The sequence below is a fragment of the Vipera ursinii genome (genome assembly GCF_947247035.1).
Source record: "Vipera ursinii genome assembly, chromosome: 6".
NCBI classification, from domain to species: Eukaryota; Metazoa; Chordata; class Lepidosauria; order Squamata; family Viperidae; genus Vipera; species Vipera ursinii.
Window position 1 is genome coordinate 71,109,727 of NC_139515.1, and position 16,451 is coordinate 71,126,177.

The window sequence follows — 16,451 nt, forward strand, 5'->3', positions numbered from 1 at the left end:
GATTGTCTACTTAGCTAAACTGAAAATTTAACCTAACTTCTTAAAAATAGGAGAAACGCCTCACATCATCATATTTAAGAGTATCTAATCTTCATTTTAAACTAATGAAAAGTAGTACAGTAACACAGAGAGGGTATTGTTTTAGGACTAGGAAGATCCACATTCAAATCCCGGCTTATATAGGAAGATTACTGAATGACTTTGGGCATTCACTCTGTTTGCCTATCTTATCTCCCATCAAGAAGTTTACTAGGATAAAATTGTGTGGACTTTGGGGAGAGGAAGTGAAGGAGCAGATATGGTGTCCTAAGATGCACTTTTGTTTTCTTCCATTCAACCCCTCCAGCTTTCTTGGTAAGGTTTTTCATAAGTGGTTTGCTATTGTCACCTTCCTAGGTATGAGAGAAAGTGACTAGCCCAAGGTCACCTAGATGGCTTTGTGCCTAAGACAGGACTAGAACTCACAATCTCCCAGTTTCAAGCCTGATGCTTTAACTACTACGTGAAACTGATTCTCTAAGACAGGGGTCCTCAATCCCCAGTCCGTGGACCTGTACTGGGCCGCGGCATGCCAACAGCCAGTATGCACAAACAAGCAAAGCCCCATCTGTGGGATGCAGGCAGCAGACAAAACCACGCACTCTCCGGTCCGTGGAAAAACCTTTCTCCACAGAACCGGTCCCTGGTGCCAAAAGGTAAGATACTCTTAGGACAAGATAAAACCATAATTTAATAAATTAAGTATGTATGGTTTGGTGTCATCATTTCTTTGTTAATCTCCTTTCCCACAGATTTGTTTTTATTGATGGGAAGTGTGAATTACAGGCATTTTAGAGCTATAGACGGATGACTCATTTTACATATAAAAAGAAATGTCAAATAGCTACTGGGTTTAACTGAAAAAACAAGACCGGTTCTTAGATGATGGCTTCTGTTTGATTTCCTTGGCTGCTATATTTTGCTAGGGACATATTGCACATTGCATTTATTATTATTATTAAGAATTTGACATTTCTGCTTTAACACAACTGATTTGAATAAAAGCCTCCTACATTATCTGCACTTTTTCCTTTCTAGCAAAGCCAGGACTCTTTTTGAAAAGAACGCAGCCCCAATTCTCCACTTATCTGGTCTGGATGTGACTGTGGTAAAGGTAAAGACTAAAGAGAGATTTGCAGTGTCTCTTCCTGGGGGAAAAAAATCCCTCTTTTGGTATATTTTAGCCACAACCCAGTTTTTCCTAGGGGAAAAAGGAAAATAAATTCTCTAGTTGATAATTACTATTTTTTTCAAAAATAAACCATATCTTTTTAAGGTAAAAGCTAAGTCTTTAATTTTTAAGGATAGATATAATATTATAGTATTTTGGAGTATCAGTTATTTATCCCAACATGCAGGCAGAAGACTTGGTAATTCTGCTTTAAGAAGCAGAATACACCCCCAACCTCAGAACTGCTACGAAGTATTTTGAGATTGGTTAAGAATGGTATTTTGGCTCTTTCAGAATATATTCATTTGGAAGGCTTGAGTCTGGTGATGAGGTTGTTAAAAACGAAAGGCAGGGAAAAGGTGAAATTGTTAAAACTGTTCGGAGTTAGCATTGTGAAGGTTGTATAAAGAATATATTGCATGGCTTTTCATTTGAAGCAGAAGAGCATTAAATGCAATGTGTTTCTGTGACCTTTCTTGTTAACTCAGACAGATTACGAAGGGCAAGCAAAGAAGTTGTTGGAGCTGATGGAAAACACTGATATGATCATCATTGCAGGTGGAGATGGAACAGTGCAAGAGGTACTGTAAGAATTTTTCTACCCATCTTTTCTCCAGCACCTAATCTATATTGAAAACAGAAAAACTTTTAATTTTTGATCATAAGTTATATGGAAGCTTTGGGTGATTGTAAACTTTTAAGTTATCACTAGAAGAGATTGTCTGTTCTCTAAGTCTGCAGATTATCTCAACCTATGGGCTCATGTACACAAGACATGTTCAAAAGCTCTTCTTCATGTGTGTGCATATTTGTATTTAAAAAATATACAAAGTAAAGTCCTTCCTTCCTTCCTTCCTTCCTTCCTTCCTTCCTTCCTTCCTTCCTTCCTTCCTTCCTTCCTTCCTTCCTTCCTTCCTTCCATCAAGTTTCCAACGTATGGGCTTTTCAAGTGACTCTGAGGCATTGTTTACCTTAAAAGTCCTTTATTAGCCTAATACACCGGCAAATGCTTGCTCGAAGGAAGCTGGAATCTGAAATCTCCGCCCCTTGCACAATATAATTAAACACAATTCTCCACCTTTCTAATTTTGTCATTAATCATATTCTCCAATTAATTTAAAGAATCAGCTTCCCTTCCTATCTTCTTTAGAGAGACAAATGGCCTTCAAAGTGCATTCCTACTCTTCCCTCCCACCAATTTTAAACTAAAACAATACACAAGTCTTAAAGCAATACACAAGTTTAACATATGAAATAGCTACTTCTTCATCTCATGTCAAGCAATAACATTCGAGAGCAGCGTTGACACCTTCCTTCCTTTTCTCTCTTTTCAGGTTATAACTGGGCTCCTCCGAAGAACAGATGAGGTAAGGTATATTTTTCTAGTGCAAATTTAATTCCAAAATTCTAGCTATCCTGTAATTTTTATAGTCGGTAATTATTACTTGTTAATATTAAATTGTAAGCCCTACTAATTTTTTGGTGTTTCATCTAGTTTTTCATCAATTGTACCTGAAGTGGTAAATTTGTCCCCTGTCTTCCTGATTCTTAATGATGGAAGCGGAGGCTGTTATCATAGAATTACCTTCCACATGTGAGGGAGACACAAATGGAGCCCAGATGCTAGTATTTCTATGTGCAGAAGCATTGCTTTTATATGAGCCATCATCTTCACTTTGAAATGAAACAAAGTGGAAACTATTTATCTTATGGAAAATTAGCCTTTTGTTTTGAAGTTGATCAGTTTTTGATAAGCTTCAACTAAATATAACAGAATCACAGAATATCTCGTTGTACTCATGAGAAACTTATAATCAGAACAGGAAGCTACCATACAGGCAGATCATAGCAAAACAAAATGGTTCCAGGTTGGCAAAGGAATGTAACAAGGCTGTATCTTCTCCACTAATTTAACTTATATGCTGAATATATATTAAGGGAATCTGGATTGGAATAATCTTACTGAGTGACTTCCACTTCTAATATCAGTCAAGAGAAACTGGAGGATATATGGCTTTATATCAAGAATTTCAGCTTATGTATTAACATAACTTATTCCATGTTTTACTAGAACTTTACCCGCCCCACCCCCCCCACCCCCAACAGAGAGGAGGAGGCATTTTAATGATTCAGTCAAATATTTGAAGGGATCATTATCAACTAGAACTAAAAAATTGCTGTGTAGAGGTATGATCAATGGAAAGACAAAAATTATATTTTAGAATTGATGCAAACAATCATATTTCAGTTCTTTTAAAAAAATTATAGTTGGGGGGAAAAAACTGCCCCAAAGTTATAGCATGTTGGATACGTTCACCACTTTAAGTTATTTGTACTGCCTTGTCGTGGCGAAGGGGCTTGCGTAATTCAATGAAGCTATGAGCTATGCCGTGCAGGGCCACCCAAGATGGACAGGTCATAGCAGAGAGTTCTGACAAAACGTGATCCACTGGAGAAGGAAATGGCAACCCACTCCAGTATCTTTGCCATGAAAACCCTATGGACAGTACCAAAAGGCAAAACGATATGACGCTGGAAGATGAGCCCCTCAGGTCGGAAGGCGTCCAATATGCTACTGGGGAAGAGCAGAGGGCTAGTACTAGTAGCGCCAGAAAGAATGAAGCGACTGGGCCAAAGCCGAAAGGACGCTCAGCTGTGGATATGTCTGGTGGTGAAAGGAAAGTCCGATGCTGTAAAGATTTTTTCTCCATAGGAACCTGGAATGTAAGATCCATGAATCAAGGCAAGCTGGACGTGGTCAAACAAGAGATGACAAGACTGAACATTGACATCTTAGGTATCAGTGAACTAAAATGGACAGGAATGGGTGAATTTAATTCAGATGACCATCAGGTATACTACTGCGGGCAAGAATCCCTCAGAAGAAATGGAGTAGCCTTCATAGTCAATAAAAGAGTAGGAAAAGCAATACTGGGATACAATCCTCAAAATGACAGAATGATCTCAGTTCGAATCCAAGGCAAACCATTCAATATCACAGTAGTCCAAGTCTATGCCCCAACCACCGGTGCTGAAGAGGATGAAATTGACCGGTTCTATGAAGCCCTACAACACCTTATAGAACTAACACCAAAAAATGATGTCCTTATCATCATGGGGGATTGGAATGCTAAAGTAGGAAGCCAAAAGATAACCGGAATAACAGGCAAGTTTGGCCTTGGAGTACAAAATGAAGCAGGGCACAGGCTGATAGAATTTTGTCAAGAGAATACGATGGTCATAGCAAACACTCTTTTCCAACAACCCAAGAGACGTCTCTACACATGGACATCACCAGACGGTCAATACAGAAATCAGATTGACTATATGCTCTGCAGCCAAAGATGGAGAAGCTCTATACAGTCAGTAAAAACAAGACCAGGAGCTGACTGTGGCTCAGACCATGAGCTTCTTGTTGCAAAGTTTAGGCTTAAACTGAAGAAAGTAGGGAAAAGCACCAGGCCAGTCAGGTATGAATTAAATCATATCCCCGTTGAATATACAGTAGAGGTGACAAATAGATTTAAGGAATTAGATCTGATAGACAGGGTGCCTGAAGAACTATGGACAGAGGTTTGCAACATTGTACAAGAGGTAGCAACCAAAACCATCCCAAAGAAAAAGAAATGCAAGAAAGCAAAATGGCTGTCTGAGGAAGCTTTGCAAATAGCTGAGGAAAGGAGGGAAGCAAAAGGCAAGGGAGAAAAAGAAAGATACGCCCAATTGAATGCAGAATTCCAGAGAATAGCTAGAAGAGATAAGAATGCCTTCTTAAATGAACAGTGCAAAGAAATAGAAGAAAACAATAGAATAGGGAGGACCAGAGATCTTTTCAAGAAAATTGGAGAGATGAAGGGAACGTTCAATGCAAAAATGGGCATGATAAAGGACCAAAATGGCAGGGACCTAACAGAGGCAGAAGAGATTAAGAAGAGATGGCAAAATTACACAGAAGAACTATACAAGAATGAGCTTAACGTCCCTGATAATCACAATGAGGTGGTCACTGACCTCGAGCCAGACATCCTAGAATGTGAAGTGAAGTGGGCCTTAGAAAAGCTGAGCAACAACAAAGCTAGTGGAGGTGACAGTATTCCAGCTGAGCTATTCAAAATCTTAAAAGACGATGCAGTAAAAGTGCTACACTCAATTTGCCAGCAAATTTGGAAAAGTCAACAGTGGCCACAGGATTGGAAAAGATCAGTTTACATTCCAATTCCAAAGAAAGGCAGTGCCAAAGAATGTTCAAACTATCGCACCATTGCACTCATTTCTCATGCTAGTAAAGTTATGCTTAAAATCCTACAAGCTAGACTCCAGCAGTATGTGTATCGAGAACTACCAGAAGTACAGGCAGGATTTCGAAGAGGCAGAGGAACTAGAGATCAAATAGCCAACATACGCTGGATCATGGAGAAAGCTAGAGAGTTCCAGAAAAACATCTACTTCTGCTTCATTGACTATGCTAAAGCCTTTGATTGTGTGGATCATAACAAACTGTGGCAAGTTCTTAAAGAGATGGGAGTACCAGAACATCTTATTTGTCTCTTGAGAAACCTATATGCGGGCCAAGAAGCAACAGTGAGAACTGGACACGGAACCACTGATTGGTTCCAAATTGGGAAAGGAGTCCGGCAAGGCTGTATACTGTCGCCTTGCCTATTTAACTTATATGCAGAGCACATCATGAGAAAGGCAGGGCTAGATGAATCAAAAGTTGGAATTAAGATTGCTGGAAGAAATATCAACAACCTAAGATACGCAGATGATACCACTCTAATGGCAGAAAGTGAAGAGGAACTGAAGAGTCTCTTGTTGCGAGTGAAGAAGGAGAGTGCAAAAGTTGGGTTGAAACTAAACATTAAGAAAACCAAGATCATGGCATCCGGCCCTCTCATTTCCTGGCAAATAGATGGGGAAGAAATGGAGGTAGTGACAGATTTTATTTTCCTGGGCTCCAAGATCACTGCAGATGGGGACTGCAGCCAAGAAATTAAAAGACGCTTGCTCCTGGGGAGGAAAGCCATGGCAAATCTAGACAGCACACTAAAAAGCAGAGACATCACCCTGTCAACAAAAGTGCGTATAGTCAAGGCTATGGTCTTCCCAGTTGCAATGTATGGCAGTGAAAGTTGGACCATAAGAAAGGCTGAGCGCAAAAGAATTGAGGCCTTTGAACTCTGGTGCTGGAGAAGACTCCTGCGAGTCCCTTGGACTGCAAGGCGATCAAACCGGTCAGTCCTAGAGGAGATCAACCCTGACTGCTCTTTAGAAGGCCAGATCCTGAAGCTAAAACTCAAATACTTTGGCCACCTAATGAGGAGGAAGGACTCACTGGAGAAGAGCCTAATGCTGGGAAAGATTGAGGGCAATAGAAGAAGGGGATGACAGAGAATGAGGTGGCTGGATGGAGTCACTGAAGCAGTAGGCGTGAGCTTAAATGGAGCCCAGAAGATGGCAGAGGACAGGAAAGCCTGGAGGAACATTGTCCATAGGGTCGCGATGGGTCGGACACGACTTCGCAACTAACAACAACAACAACAACAACAACAAAAAATAATAAAGGCAGGATACAAATAATTAAATAAATTATGTTGTGGCAGCTTACCAAAGACCATTATGAAGTCCTTCCATCTATTTCACATTACCCACACAGGGAAAACATTCTTGGATAAATAAACAACGGGTCAGTGACAGAGTGATGGAGAATATGTTTCTATCACTCTAGCACTGTTTCACACTTGAGAAGTATTTACTTTGTATGTCTGGATTGCCATCAATGGCAGGATAACACAACAACTCTTTGTGTCTTGAGAACGGTATGATAAGAAGCAGCATGGTTTCTTTTTGGATAGGTCCTGTTCTTTCTATTGCGTTATTATGGTGCAAAAGTGAGATTCAAGTGGCAGTAAAAAACATTTTTAAGGTATAAACCAATCTTCATTAAGTAGCTTTAATGGCTTTAGTGCAAGTTAGTATCTGCTTTAATTTACCAAGGATTATAGGATGATCTTAAAAAGTGAGGATTATCATTTCAATAAGCTTGATCAGAGTTCGCATCAGCACAGACTAATTTTGTTTGGTGCTTATATGTTCTTGATGCTATATGATAGAGGTGATACATATTCTTCTCACTTTCCCAGCCACTTGGAAAACGTATCTTGTCCTTTCTCCTATTTCTGTGAAGGTACCAAATTGTACATTGTCACTGCTTAGGAACTTCCTCCACATCTTTTTTTCCCATTTTTTTTTAATTAATTTTCTATTATTACATTTGAGTAGTGCTTAATAAACATCATGTTGTCTGGGTTAATTTGCTTAATAATACAAGTTACATTCTTAGTCGCTACCACTTTTTTTTTATTTTGATAAAATAAATTCCATGTTTGAAAATATTCTGTATCTTCTTTCCCTTTGATCTTCAGTGTAAGTCTGTCCATTTCAGCCCAGTCCAATATCTTCTTGATTATCTCTTTGTCTAGTGGTGTTTCTTCATTCTACCAGTGCTGAGCACATCTTACTTTCTTTTTTAGTGGGTTGGCATTAAAAGTATTTCTCATAAATATTCACTTATTTTTTTCAACTGTACCTTGTATAATAAAATGTCACAATGTTATTTCAGTGTAGCCCAAAACTATTCTGTGCAATGGTATTCTGCAAATGCTGCAGATCCTAGTCCCATGTAACATCCTGTCTAATTAACTCCCTGGTCAGAAAGACAAGAAATCCAGACTCCCCTGTTGTGAGGTAGGAGGAGAAAGTCAATTGAGGAAGGGGACTGCAGTAGAGAACTTAATAATAGAAAAATGTGTAGGCAGAAATCATGAAAAACCATAATGAAATAAATTAGATTTTTGAGAAAGGGTGACACAAGCTGCAATAATCTGCAGAGTCTCAGGATACTATGGTTACCTGGTTATTAAACTTGATTTGCTATAACTCTTCAAAGAGCACAACTTATGATACTGTAAGGGGACTTACAACAGTTCATTTAGTAACCGTTCGAAGTTACAACAGCATTGAAAAAAGTGACTTATAACCATTTTTCACACTTACGACCACTGCAGCATCCCACAGTCAAATTATCAAAAATTTAGATGCTTCACCACTCACTCGTATTTATGACAGTTGTCATGTGATCCCCTTTGGCAACTTTCTGACAAGCAAAGTCAACGGGGAAGCCAGATTCACTTAACAAGCGTGTTACTAACAACTGCAGTGATCCACTTAACAAATGTGTCAAGTCGTAAAATGGGACAAAACTCACTTAACAAATTTCTCACTTAGCACTATAAATTTTGGGCTCTATTGTGGTCATAATTTGAGGACTACCTGTATATCCAGAGAAATCGGGACTGCATTTGAAACTTCAAATTCTAAGCCATGACTCATCATGTGATTTTTTTCTTTTCTTTTCTTTTTAATCAAATCACTTCTGTATCCATACTGTGTCCCCTTCTGTTCTTTCCCTCTTCTCCAGTTGGCAGAGATAAAGAACCATTTGTAAATTTATGTGTTTAAAAAGAGTTGGTTAATTGTATATTCATGTTCAACCAGTTTGATTGCCAGGGGGCTGCTGAACTTTCTTTTTACTGGGAAAGATGCTTTGAATTACAGTGTTTATTTCTGTCTCTACTTTGCTTGGATACCAACAAGGCATAAATGTTTCCTCTATGGCCCAGATGCTACCTTCCACTTTATTATCGATAGCTGGTTCCTAATGGAATCATACGTTGATTAGGGCCTGTGTGCCAGCTTTTCATAACAATGCGCCTAATGATTACCAAAGCGTGCTTTGGAACCAATTAACACTTGGAGGGCTGTCAAAATAATCCATTATTCTGAGCCATTCTTTGCAACAGTCTCTCAGGAAGTGCCTGCCTGTTCCATTCCATGGAGAAAAAGTGGAGGAGGGGGAGATGATATTTAGCAAAATTGTGCTCCGTGAAAAATGGGAGTTGAATTAAGTTGATGCGACTTGTTTTGTTCTTGTTCCCAGGCAGCTTTCAGTAAAATTCCCATTGGATTCATTCCTCTTGGAAAGAGCAGCACTTTAAGTCATATACTTTATACTAAGAATAATAACCAAGTCCAGTAAGTATGAATTCATTGATTGAAAGTCCATTTACTTTTTCAGTACTTAAAACAGTATATTTCATTATTAATCTATTTGTATTTTAAAAAGTGTTTTGCAGATACAGTATATGGACTCTGTTACTTTTCTAGCAATATTATGAAATCGGTTGCTCTGAAAGCGTTCCTATCTGTTGCTTAATGAAGATACAAATCTCCATCTGAACAGCTTAAAATCTATTACGAAGATCACACTAAGTGATAATGCACTTTATTTGGTTTTTGCTTGGCATGTTTTACAAAACCAATCCACCCCTTCCATCACTCTGATCCCAGCTTGGTGGTCTTGCTGAAGCCCTCCTCAAGTTAATGCCACTTCTTTTTGTAATAAGGCTGATGTCATTCATGATTTGATTAGGGATAAAGAGGGTATTACTGACATAAGTGAATAAAGATGGAGGGAGATGTCTGAAAAAGATCCACCTGATTTCCATCAGCCTCAACTCCAAGATGTCAGTGTAGGACAGGGGTAGGCAATCTCAGCTCTTTTATGACTTATGGACTTCAACTCCCAGAATTCCTGAGTCAGCTAAGCTAGTCATAAAAGAGCCGAGGTTGCCTACCCCTGGTGTAGAAGAATGATTCTTCTCTATCAGGCAACCCTGACAGACACTTAGACTCAGATGATCTGATGTTAGATTGGGAAGACTTAGAACAAGCTGGAGATGCTTGTGTTGTCTGGTCCTTTCAGCTGCATAGTGGCATCCCTGCCTAACTGTTCAATCTCACCTCTGGATTGACGGCTGAGGCACCTAGGCTGATTGGTTGGGTGATTTCAATCTGCTGTCCCTAGAATTGTTGTGAGAAAGTTGAATGAATGAACCTTTATTGTCAAAGTACAACCATGTATACATTGAGATTGGCTGAGCCTCCCTTCATGCCCCCACCCCCAACTTACAGTGACACAAACTCTCCATCTTATTACACCGTGTGAGCTAATTGCACAACACACCGGCCTCGCAAGTCAATCATGCATAAAGTTTATAAAATTATTTCCCATTCAAAAGCCTAACAGCCCATGGATAAAAGCTGTTCTTCAGCCTGTTGGTACGGCTGGCTATACTCCTATATCTCCTACTTGATGGTAGGAGAGTAAAGAGATACCGTCCAGGGTGTGAGTCATCCCTGAGAATTTTCCTCACTCTTCCAAGGCAGCGAGCCCTGGCAATGTTATCCAGTGGTGTCAGGGGACAGCCCACAATATCTTGTGCTGTGCTTACCACCCTCTGTAATGCTTTCCTATCCGTGGCTGTCAGATCAGCATACCAAACCATAATACAGTACAAGAGGATGCTCTCTATAGTAGACCGGTAAAAGAGAGTCATTAGCCATTGTTCTACCCTGTTCAAGATTACAAGGCGGCCACCAGAGCAACCATGGGCTTGTCCAAATAATCACAGGCCCAATGTGTTGGGGATTGGGGAAAAAACATTAAGTTTGGTTTAAATGTCAGAGCAACTCAGTTTTGACATGGTCATGGTCCAATGGTGGGAAAAAGATACATGCCACTTCTGGGTGACTGGCGTTGGCTGATGCCACAAACATGGAGACATGTCAGCCTTGCAAGATAGTCCGGACAAGAAGCACACCTTAAATACACTACCTCTGCTTTATTGTAATGTTACATTAACAGAAATTTGCAAGTCTGAAAGTATATTTCTCACCACCTTTGTAATCCAAGAAACTAGGGAGGGTCAACTTCTGAGACATTTGCCACAGACCTATTTTTTTTTCTACTGACTCAGCTGCTGCTTGTCTGACCATTGTCTGGTTTTGACTCTTCCTCTTGTCCCTCAAGGTCATTCCCACATACCATTACAAGAAAAGAGCAATTAAATTGGTCCACGCCAGGCTTTGGGTTTGACGGTTTTCCCAGCAAGTGTAGGGTATTTCTGTCTGGAGCCTACTAATGTTTAGAATAGGGAAGCATCAAGGCCTCTTAAAGCCTTCCCTTTGTGTTGATCACGAGGTTGTCCTTGGTTTTTTTGAATTTTGGAAAATAAGATGCCAATGAAGATGCCTAGAGAAATAGTTCCAAAGGTGCTTTTTTCACAAGGCAACTGGACTTTCTTATTTTTTTCTTTGAAGACATTTTACTTCTCATCCAAGAAGCTTCTTCAGCTCTGACTGGATGGTAGGAAATGGCAGGATTTATACTCCTTGCAGATAGCTGGTCATTTGCATTCTTTTAATCAGTCGTTGAAGCCCCTGGAGGCTTACCTGTGTTGTCAGAGTCACCTGAATAGTGCAAATGGGGCTTAAACGACTTGCTAAAAAAATGCAAATGGCCAGCTGTCTGCAGGGGGTATAAATCCTGCCATTCCCCACCATCCAGTCAGAACCGAAGAAGCTTTTTGGATGAGAAGTGAAACACCTTCAAAGGAAAAACAAGAAAGGAAAAAAGCACCTTTGGGACAACCATGACTTTGATTACTGAGAATCTTCATGGACATCTACAGAAACAGTGCTAACGTAAGTCCAGTTAGACTCAAGAAAGAAGCAGTCTCCAATTCCCAATCCTTTCAAACATTCCAGAATGATACTGAAGTTCAAGGTATTGAAGTTCACCAAACTATTTTGCAAAACTGGAAAGTTTGCAGTCCCTACATGCCACATAATGGTAGGTGTTAAGTTCCAACACCTTTATTTGTTTGCTTGTTTGTTCAAATATATTAGCAGACAATTCTAGAAGTTACTAGGTTAGGAGATGCTAATTATATCAGGCTTGGCTGACAATCACTTGAGCCTAAGGCCATCAACACTGATAGCAAACTTTTCAGCATAACACTTTTCCAGAAATGCTATACAAGATGTTTTAACTGGAGATAGATTTTAATATGTGTAAGGACTATTGCTTGACTTCTATATTATTCTCTATTTTTTTCCCTTAAGATGTATCACTGATGCCACATTGTCCATACTGAGAGGAGAGAGAGTTCAACTTGATGTATTGCAGATCAAGGTAGCAATATTTCATTTGCAAATGTTATATTTTTGAAAAGTTATTTTGTTTCTACACCTGCAAATTCTTATTTTGGATCATATGCCATTGTGATTACTTGTTTTGATAGAACCAGGTAATATAAAATGGCTTTTTTAAGGTCTACAAAAGAAATATATTGCAAAGGAATTATTAAGGCATGCTTAACATACTATTATAATGCAAATTTGATAGATAGATAGGTAGGTAGATAGATAGATAGATAGATAGATAGATAGATAGATAGATAGATAGATAGATAGATAGATAGATATAGATATGAAAAATACAGTTGCCTTCACATAGACAGCATAAGGTATTTGATTGATTATTTAGCTAGGCAATTCTGCTTTTAATTTTTTGGTTATTGGTGCAGATAACTTTGTCCACTGCCAAAACACACAAGGATTTCACTTTGTGAAGCATATCTCGCTATCTTTATTTTTTTAAAGAAAATTTTATTGATTTTCCAGTTTTACATTTAAATATTTGAAAAGCAACGTGGTGGCTGGGTTGGTCAATAATTCAATAACATACAAATAACTTTAGTACAGATCTCAAAGTATTAAATTAAATGTTTCCTCTCTTTGCCCCTTAGTATTTACTGTCTCATATTTAAATTAATACAATTCTTATTATATCAATTAAATAAAAAATAACTTTCTTATATTTATCAATAATTTTTAGTTTATACATATCCTAGTTGTTTTAACATTCAATCTTTTTAGACAATGTCCTGGTTAGTTTTTCCCATTTTTAAATTTCCCATTAATGTTTAAATTAAATGTTTAATATTTATAATTTCCAGATTTAAATGACCCCAATTCCCTTTATCACAATTCATCACAAGATCTAATGTTCAGGCTACACGTTTTATCTATTTGAATTCTCACCATCTATATCAACTAATTAATAATACAATATAATATTCTTATTTTCTGGTAATTTCCAAATATCTTAAATTTAGTAACCCAAATTTCTCTTATTTCAACATTTAATATTTCCTCTCTTTTTCTCTTTATATCTACTATCTCATATTTAAGCTAATAATTTTTATTATTACAAAAACATATTTATTACATTCATCAATAGGTTTTTAGTTTATATATATCTTAATTACCTTTACATTTGACCTTTATAAGCAAATCAATATTCAAATTTAACTGTTAATATTTATACTTCTAAGTTTTAAATGACTAAAGTTTTCTTTATCTCTACTAATAACAGTATCTAATATTCAAAGTACACATCTTATCTATTTGAATATATTCTGTTTTAATTCTCATGAGTAAGTCAAAACCCCGAATTTCTTCAGTCTTATTGTAGCTTTCTTTCTTTGCCAAATTGTCTTCCATGTCCATGCTTTTGAGTCATCAAACAAATCTCCCTGTATTGTTATATATATATATTGTTTGATGTAGAAAAAGCCATTCAGTCACCATTTTTTTTGAGAGGACTAACAAATAGTCTCTCTATTTTTCCATCTCAATGTAGTTGTCCTGAATTGTTTATCTTCTCTTCAGTCTGTTCTTCTTCTTGATCCTCAGGTTCCTTCTAATTTATGTAGAAAGTCTTTTCCTATTTCCATATTGTCAGTCCCTTTTCTGGGTTTTCCATTGACTGTGTTTGTTGATCAGTTGAATCTTCTGTCATGATACTGTATTTGATTGTTCCACTTTTTCTGTTATATTCTGTGTAGTTGATTTTTTAGTTGTAATCAAAGCTTTAGTAGTATCTTTAGCTTACCTGCTTCATACAGTGAAAATAGTAGCCTGAGAGGGAAGGGAAGGAGCAAGAAGGAGGAAGAAGAGGAAGAGAATCAGCAAGGCACATCAAGCAAAGTTGCTAAGTAATCTGTGTTGCTTTTTGCTCACAAAATTAAATGGCACCCAGTTGAAAAGATGGAGCTAAACCCTATTTGCATTAATTTATTATAATTTATCAGTCTTTTCTATTGGACTTGTCAAGGTAACATAGAATGGTCAGTATTTTTATTTGCATAAAAGCCATACATATTTATTCTGTTGATGCTAGTATCACTAGATTAATGTAATGTAAAGGTCTGGCTGTCTCTGTATAAAACAAGATTTCTCTTTTTGTGTTTTCCTTTATGGAAAGGGGAACAAAGAACAGCCAGTATTTGCTGTAAACGGCCTACGGTGGGGGTCTTACAGAGATGCTGGAGCAAAAGTCAGCAAGTAAGTAAATATTTGCCTGGAGCCTGTATTTGTGTCTATCTTTTCTCCTGTGTGTTACTTCCATTGAGACATTGTTCCAAATTTATTCTTTCTAATCTATTCTAGCCTAAGTAGCTGAAAGATTTCTATCACCTCTGGTTCCCATTCCGTAAGTTTCTTGGCCATAGCTCTGCAGCTCTGGTTATTGATTCCTTCTTCTCAAGGCACTGCTCTTCCCTCTCTTGAGAAAGAGTTTGAGTGATAGCATTTTACTAAGAGCCTGCCTAAATTCATAGAAAGCTACCTGACATGGACTGCGTGAAATGGATTTGTGGTTTCTGCTATGTATCTGTAATCACAAAATCATCTGGTATCCACTGATCATCCATGGTCATCTGGAGAATATCTACTTTTGAAGCAGACAGGATTGATAATGATATATAGTCACCCATACAATATAGTATAGTGTTATAAGTGAGAGGCTATAGGTGTCACATGGAAACTCATACAGAGTTCTACATGTATGTACTGGTTATCTAAATGGATATCTCTTTCCCAGGACTGAGATGTACAGTTGTCTACTGTTTTCCTCCTAAGGCAGACATGTCAAACACAAGGCCCGGGGCCCAGATCCGGCCCGCGAAGTGGTTTCATGTGGCCCCCAAAGCCATCCTGGAAACAGTGAGGGAATGGCCCCCACTGCCTTGGCCCTGGCGCAGACCCTCCTTCTGCCAGAGACCCTCAGATCTGTCCCACTCCTGCCCAGGCCCCCATAGGCACCCTTGATGCCAATGATGTAGAGCTGGCCACGCCCACCCAGTAGGCCATACGCACTCCAGCCGTGCCCACCCAGTAGGCCGCACCCACCCTGGCCATACCCACCCGGCCCCCCGAGGGCAACCGCAATGCTGATGTGGCCCTCAATGAAATTGAGTTTGACACCCCTGTCCTAAGGGCTCCTCTGAAGAAATAGGTACTTCTTTTCTAGTGAGCTATCTTGTGTTTAGCCTGTGATAACTTTTGATTTCCGGTAGATGTGGAAAGAGGCACAATAAGCTGCTTTTAGAATTGATGTGAGGACATTGCATATTTGTATGCAGGGTGATTAAGTGAATCTTCTGAGAGAGACATATTCAAACTGTTGTTTTTTGTTTTTGTTCTATTTTAATATACTTTTTTCCCCTGAACTTCTCTTAACTCTTACACTTTTTAGAAGCTGATTAAAGTTTTAAGATATGAACACACCTTGTATGGCTTCTGCAGCCGGAAGTTACCATCTCAGTACCCTTGTTTAGTAAGAAGTAAAGGCAGGATGGAAAGCCTCATTCTGTACAACTAGTATAGAAATAGCAATATGTCAGTGATTCTCAACATTGGCGACTTTAAGATCTGTGGACTTCAACTCCCAGAATCCCCCAGCCAGCAGAGCTGACTGGGTAATTCTGGGAGTTAAAGGTTGAGAAACACTGCAATATGCAATTAACTACTGTAGTTCAGAGGACTAGGCTGGGTATGACATGTTTAGACTGCTATATTCAGATGACCTCTAGACAAACCAGATTTTACTAAGCCACATCTGCATTAGCATGAAGCCAGAACCAATTGCACTATTCTTTTTTTATTGTCTCATTATTGTGTACAAGTGTAACAAATGTTTTTAAAATAAAAAATGTATTAAAAATGCTAATTGCTTTCTTTAGATCTCAGTTTCACGTTTTTTGTTTTGTTATGTTCCAGATATTGGTATCTTGGGCCTCTGAAAATCCAGGCAGCCCATTTTTTTAACACATTAAAGGTAAAGGGACTCTAGTATCAATCACCCATTTTTATTATTGTTGTTGTTGTTGTTATTAATATTGCTGTGTTTCCCCGAAAGTAAGATATTTTATTTTGGGGGGGTGGGCCTAATATAAGCCCTATCCCCAAAATAAGCTCTAGTTTTGGGGTGAGG

The 16,451-nt window shown here is 38.4% G+C and overlaps 1 protein-coding gene across 2 annotated transcripts in view; it reads left to right on the forward strand.

Moving 5' to 3' along the window:
• The window catches only part of AGK (acylglycerol kinase), a 57,231-nt gene that overhangs the window by 18,006 nt on the left and 22,774 nt on the right, over positions 1–16,451 (forward strand). For both annotated transcript variants that reach the window (XM_083365479.1, XM_083365478.1), the window contains exons 5-11: positions 1,078–1,153; positions 1,699–1,791; positions 2,545–2,577; positions 9,210–9,304; positions 12,236–12,305; positions 14,442–14,521; positions 16,238–16,295. In XM_083365479.1, coding sequence (XP_083221605.1) covers positions 1,078–1,153; positions 1,699–1,791; positions 2,545–2,577; positions 9,210–9,304; positions 12,236–12,305; positions 14,442–14,521; positions 16,238–16,295 — 505 coding nt within the window. The remainder of the gene's footprint in view (positions 1–1,077; positions 1,154–1,698; positions 1,792–2,544; positions 2,578–9,209; positions 9,305–12,235; positions 12,306–14,441; positions 14,522–16,237; positions 16,296–16,451) is intronic.